Source organism: Nannospalax galili, unplaced genomic scaffold (genome assembly GCF_000622305.1).
Source record: "Nannospalax galili isolate Female #2095 unplaced genomic scaffold, S.galili_v1.0 scaffold1798, whole genome shotgun sequence".
Lineage (NCBI taxonomy): Eukaryota > Metazoa > Chordata > Mammalia > Rodentia > Spalacidae > Nannospalax > Nannospalax galili.
Window position 1 is genome coordinate 1 of NW_008341341.1, and position 15,442 is coordinate 15,442.

General features: G+C 45.9%; 1 protein-coding gene across 1 annotated transcript in view; it reads right to left on the reverse strand.

Annotated features, from left to right (window-relative positions):
• Window positions 1-8,454: 8,454 nt before the first annotated feature.
• Window positions 8,455-15,442, reverse strand: part of Ppp1r8 (protein phosphatase 1 regulatory subunit 8) — a 30,268-nt gene continuing 23,280 nt past the window's right edge. Inside the window, exons 6-7 of the mRNA XM_008836753.3 lie at window positions 13,618-13,682; window positions 8,455-9,809 (exon numbers count right to left, since the gene is read on the reverse strand). Of these exons, the coding sequence (XP_008834975.1) occupies window positions 9,456-9,809; window positions 13,618-13,682 (419 nt within the window). The 3' untranslated portion in view covers window positions 8,455-9,455. The remainder of the gene's footprint in view (window positions 9,810-13,617; window positions 13,683-15,442) is intronic.

Below are 15,442 nucleotides of genomic sequence, written 5' to 3' on the forward strand. Positions count from 1 at the left end.
CCAGTTCTAGGGGATCTGACAGCCTCTTCTGACCTCCACGGGCATTGCACAGCACGGGTGCACTTACCTACACGCAAGCAATACACGCATACACATAAAATAAAAATAAATAAAATATTTAAGTCCTGGGGCTGGAGAGATGGCTCAGAGGTTAAGAGCATTTCTGCTCTTGCAGAGGTCCCGGGTTTGATTCCCAGCACCCACATGGCGACTACAAACCCTCCTTAACTGCAATTCCAGGGGAATCCAAAGCCCTCTTCTGATCTCTGCGGTATGGCACAACACGGATGTACTCACATACATGCAGCCAATACACTCATACACATAAAATAAAAATAATAAAATATTTTTTAAAAAAGGGGGCTGGAGAGATGGCTCAGCAGTTAAGAGCACTGACTGCTCTCGCAGAGGACCTGGGCTTGATTCCCAGCACCCAAATGGCGGCTATGAACTGTCCTTAACTCCAGTTCCAAGAGAATCTGATGCCCTCTTCTGACCTCCAAGGCATTGCACGGCACAGGTGGACTTAGGATGCATTCAAATATATGTACGCAATACACTCATACACATAAAATAAAAATAATAAAAATATTTTTTAAAAAAGAAAGTCCTTCTGCCCTCTGGTAAAGCCAGGATGTTTATGCCAGCTGATGACGTGAGCTGTGACTCAGCAGTTCCTATGTGGAACTTGACAGAATATGTGAACCTCAGAAAAACCATGAGCTTCGTCAGAGGAAGCCATAAAGGCATGAAAACCATCAGTGACCGAAAGACTCTAAATTGTAAAAGTACAAAGTTTCTCCAGTGACCTAACAGCTATTAAAGACCTGGCTCTGCTCATCCCTTATCAGTTGGTCACTCCCAAACCTGAGAGGAAATGTGTGTGGAGCCCACCTGTTTCCTCTAAGGCCATAGATAACAATCCTGCCAGTTACTGGGTAAATAGTCTTGAGGAGACCTTTAAGCCGAGGCAGTAACTCGACTCCCCACTAAGTGTAGTTGTGTCCCGCAACCCTGGTATAACCCCCTCCCCCCCCCCAGTTTCTTTTAGTTGTAGATGCTTGGTTCCCTTGGACAGCCTCCACCTCTCACTCTATCATCTTTGAATAAGGGAAGATCTAGTCTTTGCCTGTTGCAGCTCTGGCTCTGGTTCCTTGTCCCCTACTCCTCTATCTTTCCTTTTATTTTCCAAAAATCTAACAGAACTGACCTTCATTTGCCCACCAAGTACAAGGCCAGGATGCTTGTGCACAACTTTTGAAACCATCCTGGTAAGATGAGTAATAGACAATTATCAATATTTAGTCCACCGTCAAAAAAGAATCTAGAGGGCTGGGGATGGATGTAGCTCAGTTGGTAGTGCTTTCCTAGCATGCAAAAAACACTGGGTTTGGTCCTCAGTACTGTATAAACCAGGTGTGGTGGTGTACACCTGTAATGCCAGCACTTGGGAGGCAGAGACAGGAGGACTAAAACTTCAAGGTCATCTTCAGCTACATTGTTAGTTCAAGGCCAGATTGGGCTATATGAAATCCTATCTCAAAAACAGGTGGGGGGTTTGGGAAGATGGCTCAGTGGTTAGTAAGAGTGTTTGCTGTGGAGGCACAGGACCTGAATTTGGCTCTCTAGCATCCATATGAAAAGCTGGGTATAGCCACACATGCCTGTAACCCTAGTGCTGTGAATGGGGGCAATGGAGGCAGGTAGGGGGTAAGACAGGATCACTGGAGTTTGCCCGCTACTAGCATAGCAGAAAAATGGGAGCTCTAGGTTCAGTGTCTCAAGGGAAGAAAGAAGGCAGAGTGTGATAGAGGACACCCGACAGCCTCCTCTGGCCTTTGCACCTGCAGACACACACACACACACACACACACACACACACACACAGAATTAGAAATGGCTACCACTGCTCAATCTGGCCACTTCTGCCTGGCCAAGTGCTCTTCAGCTCCAGCTGGCTGCCTTAAACTGAAGGACTTGTCTTCTTCACAGTATATGGCTTGGTCTCACCTCTGCTGTTTCCAAGGCACAAGTTTCTGATATCCATGGTAATGTTACAGAAAAATTCCTTCTAACCCCTAAAAGACCTATTCGGAAAGCTCCTTTCTCCCCCCCCCCTGCCCCCGCTTCTTCTTCCTTTCATTTTGAGACAGGTCTTCCCTGTAGCGCCAGCTGGCCTGGAACTCACTATGTAGACCAGGCTAGCTTCAGACTCTGGCCTTGAACTCACAGAGATCTGCCTGCCTCTGCTTCCCAAGTGCTGGGATTAAAGGCATGTGTCACCATGCATGGCCTCTTCTTTTTCTAAAAAAAAAATATTTTTACTTTCTATGTATGAATATATTGCCTGCATGTATGTAAGTGCACCCATCTTGTGCAATGCCCACAGAGTCAGAAGAGGGCATCGAATCCCCTGGAACTGGAGCTAGAGACAACTGTTAATCGCCATATGGGTGCTGGGAATTGAACCCGGGTCCACTGCAAGAGTAGCCAGTCCTCTTAATGGCTGAGCCATCTCTCCAGCCTCACTCCTTCATTCTTTACTCATGAGGGTCCCAGAAGCAACAAAGCCTTTTTAGATTTTCTGGAATCCTGAACTGAAGTACAGTTGTGATCAAATAGGCTATTTTACGTCATCATTTTATGGTTAGCTCCTAGTCCCTATGGTTGTTGTTGCTGTTGTTCTTCATGGTGGGCCATGTTATCTCAGGAAAATTCCTTTCTTCACTTGGCCTACATAGCTTACAAAGTAAATATCCCAGGTGTGGGTTAGGACACCTGCCACCTTTTGATCTATAGCTAGGCTGGACTAGCTGGGTTAGGACCTGGTCACACAATCATTACAGTTTACAGAAACATTTCCTGGGAAGAAGTTAGAGTTCTCATACATTTGATCTATACTTTTCTTGGACTAACTGGACCAAGTGCCCCATTAAACCATTTGGTGAACTTTCCATTCTCTTAGTTTTACATCTTTAAAAAAAAAAAAAAACATTTTATCTATTTAAAAAAAATTTTAAACTTAAAAAAATATTTTATTATTTTTATTTTATGTGTATGAGTGTATTGCTTGCATGTATGTTAAAAACACCTGTGTCCTGAAATGCCCATGGAGGTCAGAAGAGGGTATCAGATACCCTGGAACTGGAGTTACAGATGACTGTTAGTCAGTGCTTTTAACCGCTGAGCCATCTCTCCAGCCCCTATTTTTAAATCTTATGTGTATGAATGTATTGCCTGCATGTGTGAAAGTGCACCTGTAATGCCTGCGGCGGTCAGAAGAGGACATCAGATCCTCTGGAACGAGAGTTACAGACAACTGTTAGCCGCCATGTGGGTCCTCTACAAGAGCAGTCAGTGCTCTTAACCACTGAGCCATTTCTCCAGCCTCTAGTTTTCATCTTTAGTAAGGGTTAGACATAGGGAGTGGGAAGCATCACACAGCTTTAAGACATTACAGAGTAACAGAACATCTCAGGGTGGTGAGAACACCACAGAGCAATAAAACATCTCTAAGCATCCCAGGGTGACATTTCAAGGTGTCTACCAACCTTCTCCCAAGACTGTTGGGGACACTGAGTGGGGCAACACACAGTAAATGCCCTGCGGAGCGCTCAACAGTGAGTCAGTCTTCCCTTCCCCTCCCCTTCCCTTCTCCTTTCCCGGAATCCTTGAGGGACCCCTTGATGGTTGCTGAGTGGCTCCAAAAGTGGGCACTGGGTCCCTCCTGCTGGTAGATTATGGAACTGCACCCCTGGCCCATTGTAGAGGTGGAAGCCTCAAAATTCAGTTCCTTTCAGAATCAGGCAAGGATTTTATGCCCTGGAGACAGAGAACTCCCTGGGCTTCCAAAGACCTTTCCATCACCCCATCACATGCCAGAGGCACCAGTCAACTGTATACCATTTTTACTACCTCAGTTTCCTCTGCTTGAAGTGGACTTGCCTCTACTGCTTGTCAAATTCAAACGTTGCCCCTGCGCCCCAGATCATGGCTCTACTTTGCCCCCTCCCCTTCACCAGACAGAATGAATGAGGAATAGCCTCTTTCATTTTCTCAGTATGTGGACATAAATCTAGACTTGCTAGGCTTTATGCATATACAGAGATCTAGAACATCTGCTCATCTCCTGCTGGGAAGAGACTCAGCAGAGGCCAGGGACCATCTTATTCACCTGTTACCAGGGTGATTTCTAACATATCAACAGTCACTACCTCTACCAGAGATCTCCTCTCCTCTCTGAGTGAGGAGGGTGACATGCGTTTTCCTGGATTTTCAAAAATTAGTACATGAATATATCCTTTATACTCCTTTTCGTTTTGAGACACGGTCTCCCTGTAGCCCCAGTTGGCCAGGAACTTATGATGTAGACTAGGCTGGCCTTGAACTCAGAGATCCGCCTACCTCTGCCTCTCCAGTGCTGGGATTAAGGGCGTTGCACCACCATGCCCAGCTCAGATCTATTTTTATTGATGTACTTGTTATTGTGTATGATATGCATGGCCTCTTTATTTTTTTGAGTCTTGCTATGTAAACCGACTCCTGTGTTGAGATTACAGGTGCGAGTCACCATATCCAGCTGAATTTAAAGGAGACAAGATCCTTGTGGACTTTCCAAATTCTCCACCTTGCATGGTGGGCCCTCCTCCCATCCGGCCACTGGCCACCCCATAGCATCCTCTTTCCATGCCTCTGTCACAGTGATCCCACCACCTGGAAAACCTTGGTCCAGCTCTTCAGGGGACAAGTGTTCACTTGGCCTTCAGTCCTCAGCTGGTGTCATCTACCTAGAAGCCACCTTGACTTCCTAGGTCTTGGTCAGGGATTGCTACCCTCCATTCTCCATCTATCCTTCTTTTTTTTCTTTTTTGGTTTTTTTGAGACAGGGTCTCCCTGTAGCCCCAGCTGTCCAAGAACTCGTTCTGTAGACCAGGCTGGCCTCAAACTCAGAGATCTGCTTGGCTTCTGCCTCCCAAGTGCTGGGATTAAAGGTATGCACCACCATGCCTTTAAAAAAAAATATTTTTATTTTATGTGTATGAGTGTATTGAATGTAGGTAATTGCACCCTGTGTCGTGCAATGCCTACAGAGGACAGAAGCGGCCATCGGATCCCCTGGAACTGGAGTTATGGACAGTTGTTAGCTGCCATGTGGGTTCTGGGATTCAAACCCAGGTCTTCTGCAAAAACAACCAGTGTTTTTAACTGCTGAGCCATCTCTCCAGCCCCTCCATGCCTTCTTTTAAAGCTCTCTACAATCTAGACAGCAAGCAGTGAGGCTATTTCCTTATGGAAGGTGGTTTGTCTCATGTATCCCAGGTTAGGCCTCAAACTTGCTATGTAGCAGAGGATGACCTTGAACTCCTGATCCTCCTGCCTCCACCTTCTAAGTGCTGGGATTACAGGCATGCTCCATCACATCTGGCTGAACTTTAAAACAAAACATTTTAGGGACTGGAGAGATGGCTCAGCAGTTAAAGAGCACTTGCTACTCTTGCAGAGGACATGGGTTTTATTCCCAGCATGCACATGTAGCTCACACCCATCTGTAACTCCAGTTCCAGGGGATCAAATGCCCTCTTCTGATCTCTACAGACACTGCATGCAAACAGTTCACTTACATACATGCAGGCAAAACTCATACATGTAAAATAAAATGCTTTAAGAAATATAGCCGGTCGTGGTGGCACATTTTTTTTTTAATTTATTATTTTTATGTCTATTCATGTATTGCCTGCATGTGTCTAAGTGCACCCGTGTCGTGCAATGCCCGAGGAGGTCAGAAGAGGGCATCGGATCCCTTGGAACTGGAGTTACAGACAATTGTTAGCTGCCATGTGGGTGCTGGGATTTGAATCCAGGTCTTCTGCAAGAAGAGCCAAGTGTTCTTAACCCCTGAGCCATCTCTCCAGCCTGAAGGCACACACCTTTGATCCCAGCACTAGGGAGGCAGATACAGGTGGATCTCTGTGAGTTCAAGGCTAGCCTGGTCTATATAGCAAGTTCAAGTTCTGCTGGGGCTACAGGGTAAAAAAGACGCCCCCCCCTCCAAAAGAAATATGCTGGATGTGGTGATGCATGCCTTTAGTCTCAGCACTCTGGAGAAAGAGACAGGCTCTATAAGAGCAAGGTCAGTCTGGTCTACATAGTGAGTTCCAGGTCAGCTGGGGCTAAAGTCCAGGCCAGAGGTGGACTTCAGTGTCTTTTTCCATTACTCTCCACCTTACTGTCTCACTGAGGCTGGAACTCTTGGATTCGGCTTGATTGCTAACTGGCTAACCAATGAGCTCTGGGAATCTGCCTGCATCTGAATCTCCCAACCCCCAGGGCTGGGATCATACACCTATGTCGTGGAGCCTGGCCCCTTATGTGGGTGGTAGGATTTAGACTCAGGTTCTCGTACTTGTGTGGCAGGCACTTTACCAACGGAGCCAGCCCTAGCCCCTGGATATTTTCTTGGTTTATTTTTTATTATTTTATGTGTAGGAGTGTATTGCCTGCATGTATGTGAATGCACCTGTGTTGTGCTATGCCGCGGAGGTCAGAAGAGGGCTTCAGATTCCCCTGGAACTGGAGTTAAGGACAGTTCATAGCTGCCATATGGGTGCTGGGAATTGAACCTGGGTCCTCTGCAAGAGCAGTCAGTGCTCTTAACCCCTGAGCCATCTCTCCAGCCCCATTTTATTGTTTTTTGGAGACAGTCTATGTAGCCCTGGCTGCTCTGGAACTCGCTATGTAGACCAGACTGGCCTCAAACTCAGAGATCTGCCTTGCCTCTGCCTCACAAATGCCCAGCATTAAAAAAAAATTTTTTTAATTATTTTTATGGTGACAGCATGCCCAAGTCCCATGCAAGCTCAAACTGGACAAAATCCCAACACAGACATGGAGAAGTGAGTAAGAAATTCAACCCAACCTAAGGAACTTTAATCTCTTGGGACTGGTTAACCAGGCTCCAGTGGATGGACCTACACTGAAGGACATTTGAAGATACAAATTAGACTTGAGAGGTCTTATTATATACATAATAGAGCACATTAAATTGGGCAGGGGGCAGTAAGGGGAGGTATGGATAAGGGAGAGGATCTAAGTTTCATCAAATTACATTGTATGGAAAATCACAAAAATTCAATTAAAAAATGGAAAAATGTTTTTATTCTGTGTGTGCCTATCTTTATGTGGGCATGTGCTTGTGAGTGAAGGTGCCTGTGGAAACTAGGGGCCTCGGTTCTCCTTAAGAGCTGGAGTTAAGTTTTAAGGCACATGAGCACTGGGAGCCCAACTTTGGTTTTTAAATGTTAAATGTTTTTAACTGCTGAACCATCTCGTAGCCGCCCCACCCCCTGACATTTTCTAACCTTCTAAACACTTAGAAGAGACAATCCAGCCAGAGCCAAGCACAGTGGAGTGCCAACCACAGGTTAAGCAGATCCTTCACCTCACCTCATCCCAGAGGTCCTGGAAACCTGTACTCAGGCTCTGGATTGGTACATTTCATTCAATACTTCCCTGCAGTTCACAGAGAAGTTACTTCTGAGCCCGATTCCTAAATGATGTTGTAAATGGTTGCATGCTAAGTAGGAGGTTCTCAGCGAATGACTCTAAGTCACTAAACACACTCCACTTGAGAAAGGTTGTTTTCCTGTGATTAGGACTTACCTTAGGCTGGACATGCCAACTTTTGTACTGGTTTTATGGACCTCTGCTCTTTAGAAGGCTGCTCCTGCTACAAGTCTAACAGTCTTAATTCATGGGTTCTGTTTTGTAGATAGATAACACTGTATAGCCCAAGCTGTCCTTGAACTCACTACACAGCCGAAACTCCTGATCCTCTTGCCCTTGCTTCCTCAGTGCTGGGATTAACCCATGGGATTTGGAACCTAGTTGGCACCTTCCTCAGAAAGCTGCATACGTAAGTCTCCCCACACAATTCACTTACGGTGGATGGGATTCCAGTAGAGGACACACCAGGTGCCAATCTTGCCCATGCCTCTTGGAAGCTCTTGTTCAATAACCTGATGAAGGGCAGCAGGGGCTACTTTAAAAATTTTTTTATTTTATGTGTACACATGTATTGCCTGCAGGTGTGTAAGTGCACCTGTGCCATGCAATGTCCCTGGAGGACAGAAAAGGCTGTTGGATCCCCTGGAACTGGAATTACAGGTAGTTGTTAGCTGCTATGTGGGTGCTGGGGTTCGAACCAGGGTCTTCTGCAAGAACAGCCAGTGTTCTTAACCGCTGAGTCACCTCTCCAGGCAAAAGGCAGCAGGCACTCCTTAATGTACTGTACTGTGTGGGGCCTCAGTCTGGGGATTAGAATCTCTAATTAGAATCCACATTCTTCAGGGGCTACTTTTATTTGTGGTAATAAAACAGAAGTCAGAACACCAACTCCTAAGCGCAAGAGCCATACCTCTGACAAAATCCCTGATGGCAAGACTCGGACTGCACCCAAATGACAAAAAAGTTACATTTAATTTACAATGTAATAAAGGTTACAGGTAAAAAGCTACACATAAAGCATGAAAAGGCCTATTACACAAATGTACAAATCTGTACAAAGCTCAATGGTTCCTATCTGTCTCCTGTGTTAGCCAGGTCTAGTATGGAGCTCTGAAGAAACCAGAACTCTCAACTGAGGGGGCGGGGAAGAGCCTCCAAACCAACAGCTGAACATATCCTCTTAAAGAAATCCAGTCTTTGCAAAGTACAGGCTGCTCGTGTTTCATTTGAATTGCCCTAACTGGTCATAGTTCCCTTATAACACACTCAAAAAAGAAAAGTGACACCTCGGGGAGGAGAGGACAGCACTCTGGAATTAAATGAAAATTAGACAAGTGGAGTGTTCAGTATGGATGAGAAAAATAGTTTAAACCATACTGTAAAAACCATAAACCTGTGCCTATTACACTAGTCACAGACCAAGGGAAATCAAAATGATCTCACTCCAAAGAAGGGACAGAAGAGAAAAGCCTTATTGGACCTCAAAACCAGACTCAAGGAAACACCTGAGCTTAAATGAAGAATGCTAATCAACCTGAGATCCACAGCAATCATCTTGCTACCTGGGACTTGCAAGGGTAGTGACTACAATTGAGGTTGCTCGACCCCAGACTGTGAGGCTAGTGCCACCTCCATAGCTTTGGACTCCACCAGGTGTGACTTCACATGAAAATGATCCTAAAGAGAGGGAAGAGGAGGTGATGGGAGAGAGCAGGGTAGTCTACTTCAAAGGCCCAGGAAGGCTTATCTCTGCACTGACAGTGTTCTGAAGACAGGTCTTCACAGAATAGTTCAGCCCCACCCTAGTCTCAATATTACATGGTTAGGATCCTAGGAGACTTTCTGAAAGACGATACTGCACACATGGAAAGTTTTCTCCCTAGTTCATATGCTCCCCTTGTCACCCATCCACCCATTCCCACCCAGTCCCACCCTCTCCATGACCAAAAATATCAAATCAGTAAGGAAGGTGTGGGTTTCTTGCCCGGCCAGGCCTCTTTTGCATATTTCTTCTTCTTGGGTTCATTTACAGCTTCAGGGTTATAGACTGCAGGGTTTGGTGTGGGGTTCATGTTCACTGCTGATGGCACAACAGGAGTCAAGTCCACGTCAGGGGCAAGGTTTGGGTATGGCATAGGCAAGCCACCGATGAGTGCTGTCCCGTGGATGCCATGTGGCTGGGAGCCTGCTTCATTGTGTGTGGGAGGCAGGCCCCCATAGAGTCCTCCACTGAAGGCAAAGTTCTGCATGCGCCTGCTCCCTGACTCCTCCAGGCCCAGGGAGCCAGGGCCCTCCATCCGCTTCTTCTGTGGTGAGCCACAAGGAGAGGGGAGAGAACAGAGAGCAGCTAAGTGGTGAAGCCCTAGTTTACTTTTTTCCAATCTAGCCTTAGAAAATGGACATGTGGGAAAAGCCCCTAACTTCCAGTCTGCTGTTTCTCAGACAACCCACTTCAGATTTTGAAATCTTAGGGTCTGAAGTCATCTAACATCATAGTTCTTAAACATGCTCCAGAGCAGTGCTTACCAGCTTACCTCAACTCAAGAAGAATGAGGACACCTGTTACAGAAAGTAAAACCTACCTAATTTAAGTGACTATTCCTTTTTAAAAATACTTTATGAATGCAGAGATCTCTGTGAGTTTGAGGCTAGCCTGGTCTATATAGCGAGTTCCAGGCCAGCTGGGGCTACAGGGAGACCCTGTCACAAAAAGACCAAAAAAAAAACCAAAACAACTTTCTGAGTGTCTTGGCTGCATGTGTGTTAAGTGCACCTGTACAGGTAATATCCAGAGGCCAGAAGAGGGCATTGGATCCCCTGGAATTGGGAGTTATTGATGGTTGTTAGCCACCATGTGGATTCTAGGAACTGAACCTGGGTCCTCTGCAAGAGCAGCCAGTGCTCTTAACCATTGAGTCATCTCTCCAGTCCCTAAATGACTATTCTTTATCCTAAGGACATACCTGTCCACTTTTTAAGTTGATGCTCAGTAGGAAGCAGAAGTGATAATTCACCTATTTTCTTTTGGGGGGGAAGCATAAAAAGGTGATAGGCTCCCTGTTGGGTGTCTAGTACTTTTTCAACTTTTTTTTAAAGTGAAGGGCAGAGTTTCACTATGTTGTACAAGTTGGACTGCAGAGGCTGTTCACAGGCACAGACTGACTACTAATCATTAGGAGTTTTGCCCTCCAACCAGGGCTGATTCACTTCTCCTTAGGCAGCCTGGTGGTCTCTGTTCCCAGGAGGTCTCAGTACTGACTCAGCTGGCACTGTGCACTATAGCTTTGAACTCCTGCACTTAAGCAGTTCTCTTGTCTCAGCCTTCTAATAGGTGGGAGCTACAAGAATGCATCACCACACCCTGTTGGGTGCCCAATTTTTCAACATTACTCTAGAAGCAAAACAAATCTGAAGTCAAGGATATAGCCCACTGGTAGCCTGGAGCCCAGTGGAAGACTGGCTGTAAAGGGACCGAGGAAACTTCTGAGGTGATGCGGAAAAATCTTGAAATATCTTGATAAGGGTGGTAAACAGGTGTATCCATGTCAAAACTCAAACTATATACACAAATGTTTACATTTTATTATATGTATATTATTCCACAATAAAACTACCTCCTGATTTTGTTTTTTAACAAGAGAACATTACAAAAGAACAACAAAGAAAAAGAGAAAAGGGAAATGTGTCAGGAATATTATGGGGTTCTGAAGAAAAAATTTTGTGCTTTGTAGCACCAGCCTTCTTATCCTGCACTCTTTTGTTGCTGTATTTTCAAATTTCTATTTATTGTGTGTGTTCTAGCACAAGCCTGCCACAGCACAGCACAGGTGGGAAGGTGAGAGGATAATGTGTAGGAGTTAGTACCCTCCTCCCACCAAGTGGGTCCCAGGACTTAAACTCGGGTCATCACACTTGGTGGCAAGTGCCTTTACTTGCTGGGCCATCTCACCAGTCCTACTTTTGTGTTTTTTCTTCTTTTTTTTTTCTTTTTTTGGTCTTTTTCAGACAGGGTCTCCCTGTAGCCCCAGCTGTCCTGGAACTCACTATGTAGACCAGGCTGGCCTCAAACTCACAGAGATCCACCTGCCTCTGCCTCCCGAGTGCTGGAGGCGTGCACGACCATGCCCGGCCTTTATTTTTATTTTTGAGACAGGGTCTCCTTATAGCCCCAGCCGACCTGGCACTCACTATGTAGAACAGGCTGGCCTCAAACTCACAGAGATCCACCTGCCTTTGCCTCCCAAGTGCTGGGATTAAAGGTGTATGCCACCATGCCCAACCACTATTTTTGTGTTTTTGAGATGGTCTCAATGTAACCAAGGCTAGCCTTGAACCTAGTATGTATCTGAGAATGACCTTGAACTCCTATTCCTCCTGCCTCTACCTCCCAAGTGCTGGGAGCTATGTTCTTTTCTGACTAAACAAAGATCAAAGCAGAAACTTGGACATACACTGTCAATTTACTTTAATGTACATGGGTCCCACATGCACAGATGCAAAACTGGAAGGAAGGTATTTGGGGAAAAAATTATCTGTATTGGGAATACGTAAAGCCATTTTTTTTTCCTTCCCTAAACAATAAAGTGTAACAACATGCATTTATGGGATTATCTACTTTTGCTGTGTTGGGAGACTGAACCCAGTATGTGGCAGGAAAGTACTCTACAATTGAGTTATATCCCTAGTCTAGTTAACAACTTCTTATGTAGCATTTACCCTGTATGATAAATAATCTAGAGATTTAAAGTATACAGAAGGAAGGGCTATGGATTTAGTTCAAGTGGGCAAGTTCTTGCCTAGAGTACACAAGGCCCTGGGTTCACTCCTCAGCACCACAAAAATAAAAGTATATGGGAGGAGGTTTTCCAGACTATATGCAAATACCACATATTTTATGCAAGTGATTTGCATATCTGTGAATTCTGGTATCTAGCCAGCAGTACTTGTATGTGTAGGAGAGAGATAAGGATCAGAACCAATTTCATACAGGTACCTGCTTACTGAAGACTAAAAAACTGGAACTATAGCATTTCTGATTAACCTCTTCCAATCACCTTTGGAATACTTCTGTTAACAAAGATCTCATTATGTAACGGGGAGTTTGCTCCCTTTTAGAACTTACATCAGGAAGTTTTTCAATATATTGGGAATCAGAACATCTTAGTGACTTCTACTTCTTGGTTCTTCAACATACCTGACCTTTAAACCTAACCCAAGATCTAGACTGGTCTTCGTATCTGTGTGACCCTTGTTCAAAAAATAACATGGCATGGCTAGAGAGATAGCTCAGTGGTTAAGAACACTGGTTGTTCTTGCAGAAGACCCAGGTTCGAATCCCAGCACCCACATGGCAGCTAACAACTGTCAGTAACTCCAGTCCCAGGGGATTTAACAGCCTCTTCTGACCTCCGTGGGCATTGCACAACACGGGTGCACTTACCTACATGTAGGCGTAACACTCATAAAATAAAAATAATAAATAAAAATTAAAAAAAAATAAATAACATGGCAAAGGCCACCTGTTCCTGCAGCACTGCAATAATGCTTCTCCTGCATGTTGAGTCAGAAGAGAAGGAAAAGGAAGGTGGTTCTCTCTGCATCCTTATGGAAAGTAACTTCACACCACCATAGCGCACAGTGCAAAACTCATACTTTCTATCTGGCTGGTCACCTGAAGTTTTCCTGTGGTACCCCAGAATTTCTTAAACATAGATAAGAGTATTTCCACAGAATGAAAAATGGGAGAGGAGTCTACAATGTGTTTTTGTTTTTTCTTTTGGTCTTTTTGTAACCTCAGCTGGCCTAGAACTTGCTATATAGACCAGGCTGGCCTCAATCTCACAGATTTGCTGGCCTCTGCCTCCTGAGTACTGGGACTAAAGCTGTGCACTGCTACACTCAGCAAGAATGTGTTTTAAAACTACATACTCGTTTAATACTGACCTATACCTAACAGGTTTTATTTTTTCCCTGTCTCTTTACTTTTTTTTGGTGCAATACCTGGATCAAACCCAGGATCTTACTAAGTATATGTTCTACAACTGAGTTAATTCCTAGAGTGAGTTTTTGATGTGGGTTTTGATATTTCAAACACTCTTAAAATGTGCTTCCTACCTTGACTGGAACCACTGCAGTTTGCACCATGTTCCGGAAGCGACCAACTGAGGGATCCACATCCTCTGCAGAAAGAGGTAAGGACAGAGTGAGGTGGGTAGTACCCCACTGGGAGAAATAAGGGTAAAGAGCTACACACCAAACACAACTCATTCAACCCCATGAGAGAGAGACTACTGAAGTCACATTAAGTAGATGAGTGTGGGGACCTAAAAGCCCCACCTTGCAGAGGTCCAAGAGGAAGTTACTGGAGCATGACCTGACTTGTTTTAAGTCTGAAGGATACTTCTGCACTGCTGAAGAGTGCATGATCAGCGCATGACCATCCTTAAGATACACCCTCAGCAGGGAGGGGGGATTTCCAGGTGCCTTTGTAAGCTCTGTAACACCTGCAATAAATGAGTCCCTGCCTGACTAGGCTCCCGGTTGTGCCTGAGTGTTCCTGGTACTGGGGGCGGCGTGGGCTGGCAAACTGCGTGCTTACTCATCCCCAATCATCACTGCATGGGGGTCGCTGGTTCGAACCCTCCTCAACTGGCGCCCAACGTGGGGCTCGAAGGAAGGTAAAAAGAAGGAAAGAAAAAAAAAAAACGGACTAGGGCCAATCAAGAAGTTCGGGGTAAGCGAGACCCGAAAGATGGGTAACGAAATCAATAAGCCTGAGGACCTGGCGCTTAAAGCGCTGAGAGATGCTTAAAAGCAGGGGATTGGATCTGTCAGATCCAGTAGCTCAAAAGATTTGGGCAGAGGCGATTCATTTGTCTCCCTGGCTACTTGGGGCTAATGTTTTTACTGGGGATACATGGGAATCATGGGAAGAGTTTGAGGAAGAACATGGAAATGCAACAGAAGTGAACCCAAAAGCGGCCAAAGTAACAAGCGACATCTCGGATGTGCCCTGGCCACCTTCAGGGCTTCCCGGGACCCATGCTCATGACCCATGAGTTCCTTTTTCAGAAAGGCGGGGTGGAGCAGAGTGCACAGGGTCAGCGACAAAGCCGCCCACTCAATGCGTTTTGAAACACGGACCAAGGAGTGTAACGCATGCGCGAGTCAGGGGCTCGCCTGGGGATACATGGGAATCATGGGAAGAGTTTGAGGAAGAACACAGAGATGCAACAGAAGTGAAACCAAAAGCAGCCAAATTAACAAGCGGCACCTCAGGCATGCCCTGGCCAGCTTCAGAGCCTTCTGGGACCCATGAAAACAGGACCCATGGGTGCCTTTTTCAGAATGGCGGGGCAGAGCAGAGTGCATGGGGCCAGCGGCAAAAGCCACCCACCCAACTGGCCTTGAACTAACGCATGCGTGAGTCAGGGGCCTGCACGATGCGTGAAAGCCGGGTGGGGAACTGCCCCCGGCCGGCGACAGTCACTGGGTGCATTAAAAACAAACAAACAAAAAACCACCGTTGGCTGTGCGCTGTGACCAGCTCCGGGACAGCTGGGAAGGCCTGGTTCAGGGAAGGTGGCTGGGGGAGGGCCTGTCCCATCCATTCCACAGGCAGCCAGGGATCCACCCCGCCCCCAAGTGTTACAGCCCCACCGGCAGCAGCGCTCGCCGAATCCTGGGGCCGAGGGAGCAGTAAAAGCCTACAATGTTTTCACTGACGGGGGCAGATTTGGAGCTGCAGTGGTAGTATACCCAGGGGTAGATGAGAAGCCAAAAAGATATGTCCACACTTGTGATGGCTCAGCTCAATTCAAGGAACTCATGGCCATTGCTTTCTGACAGTATTCAGACTCGTATGCTCCTTAAAGAGAGAGAAGCCCCTATTTTCTTACAGCATCTTAGGGGGCACCAAGGATTGCCTGGGCTTTTATCC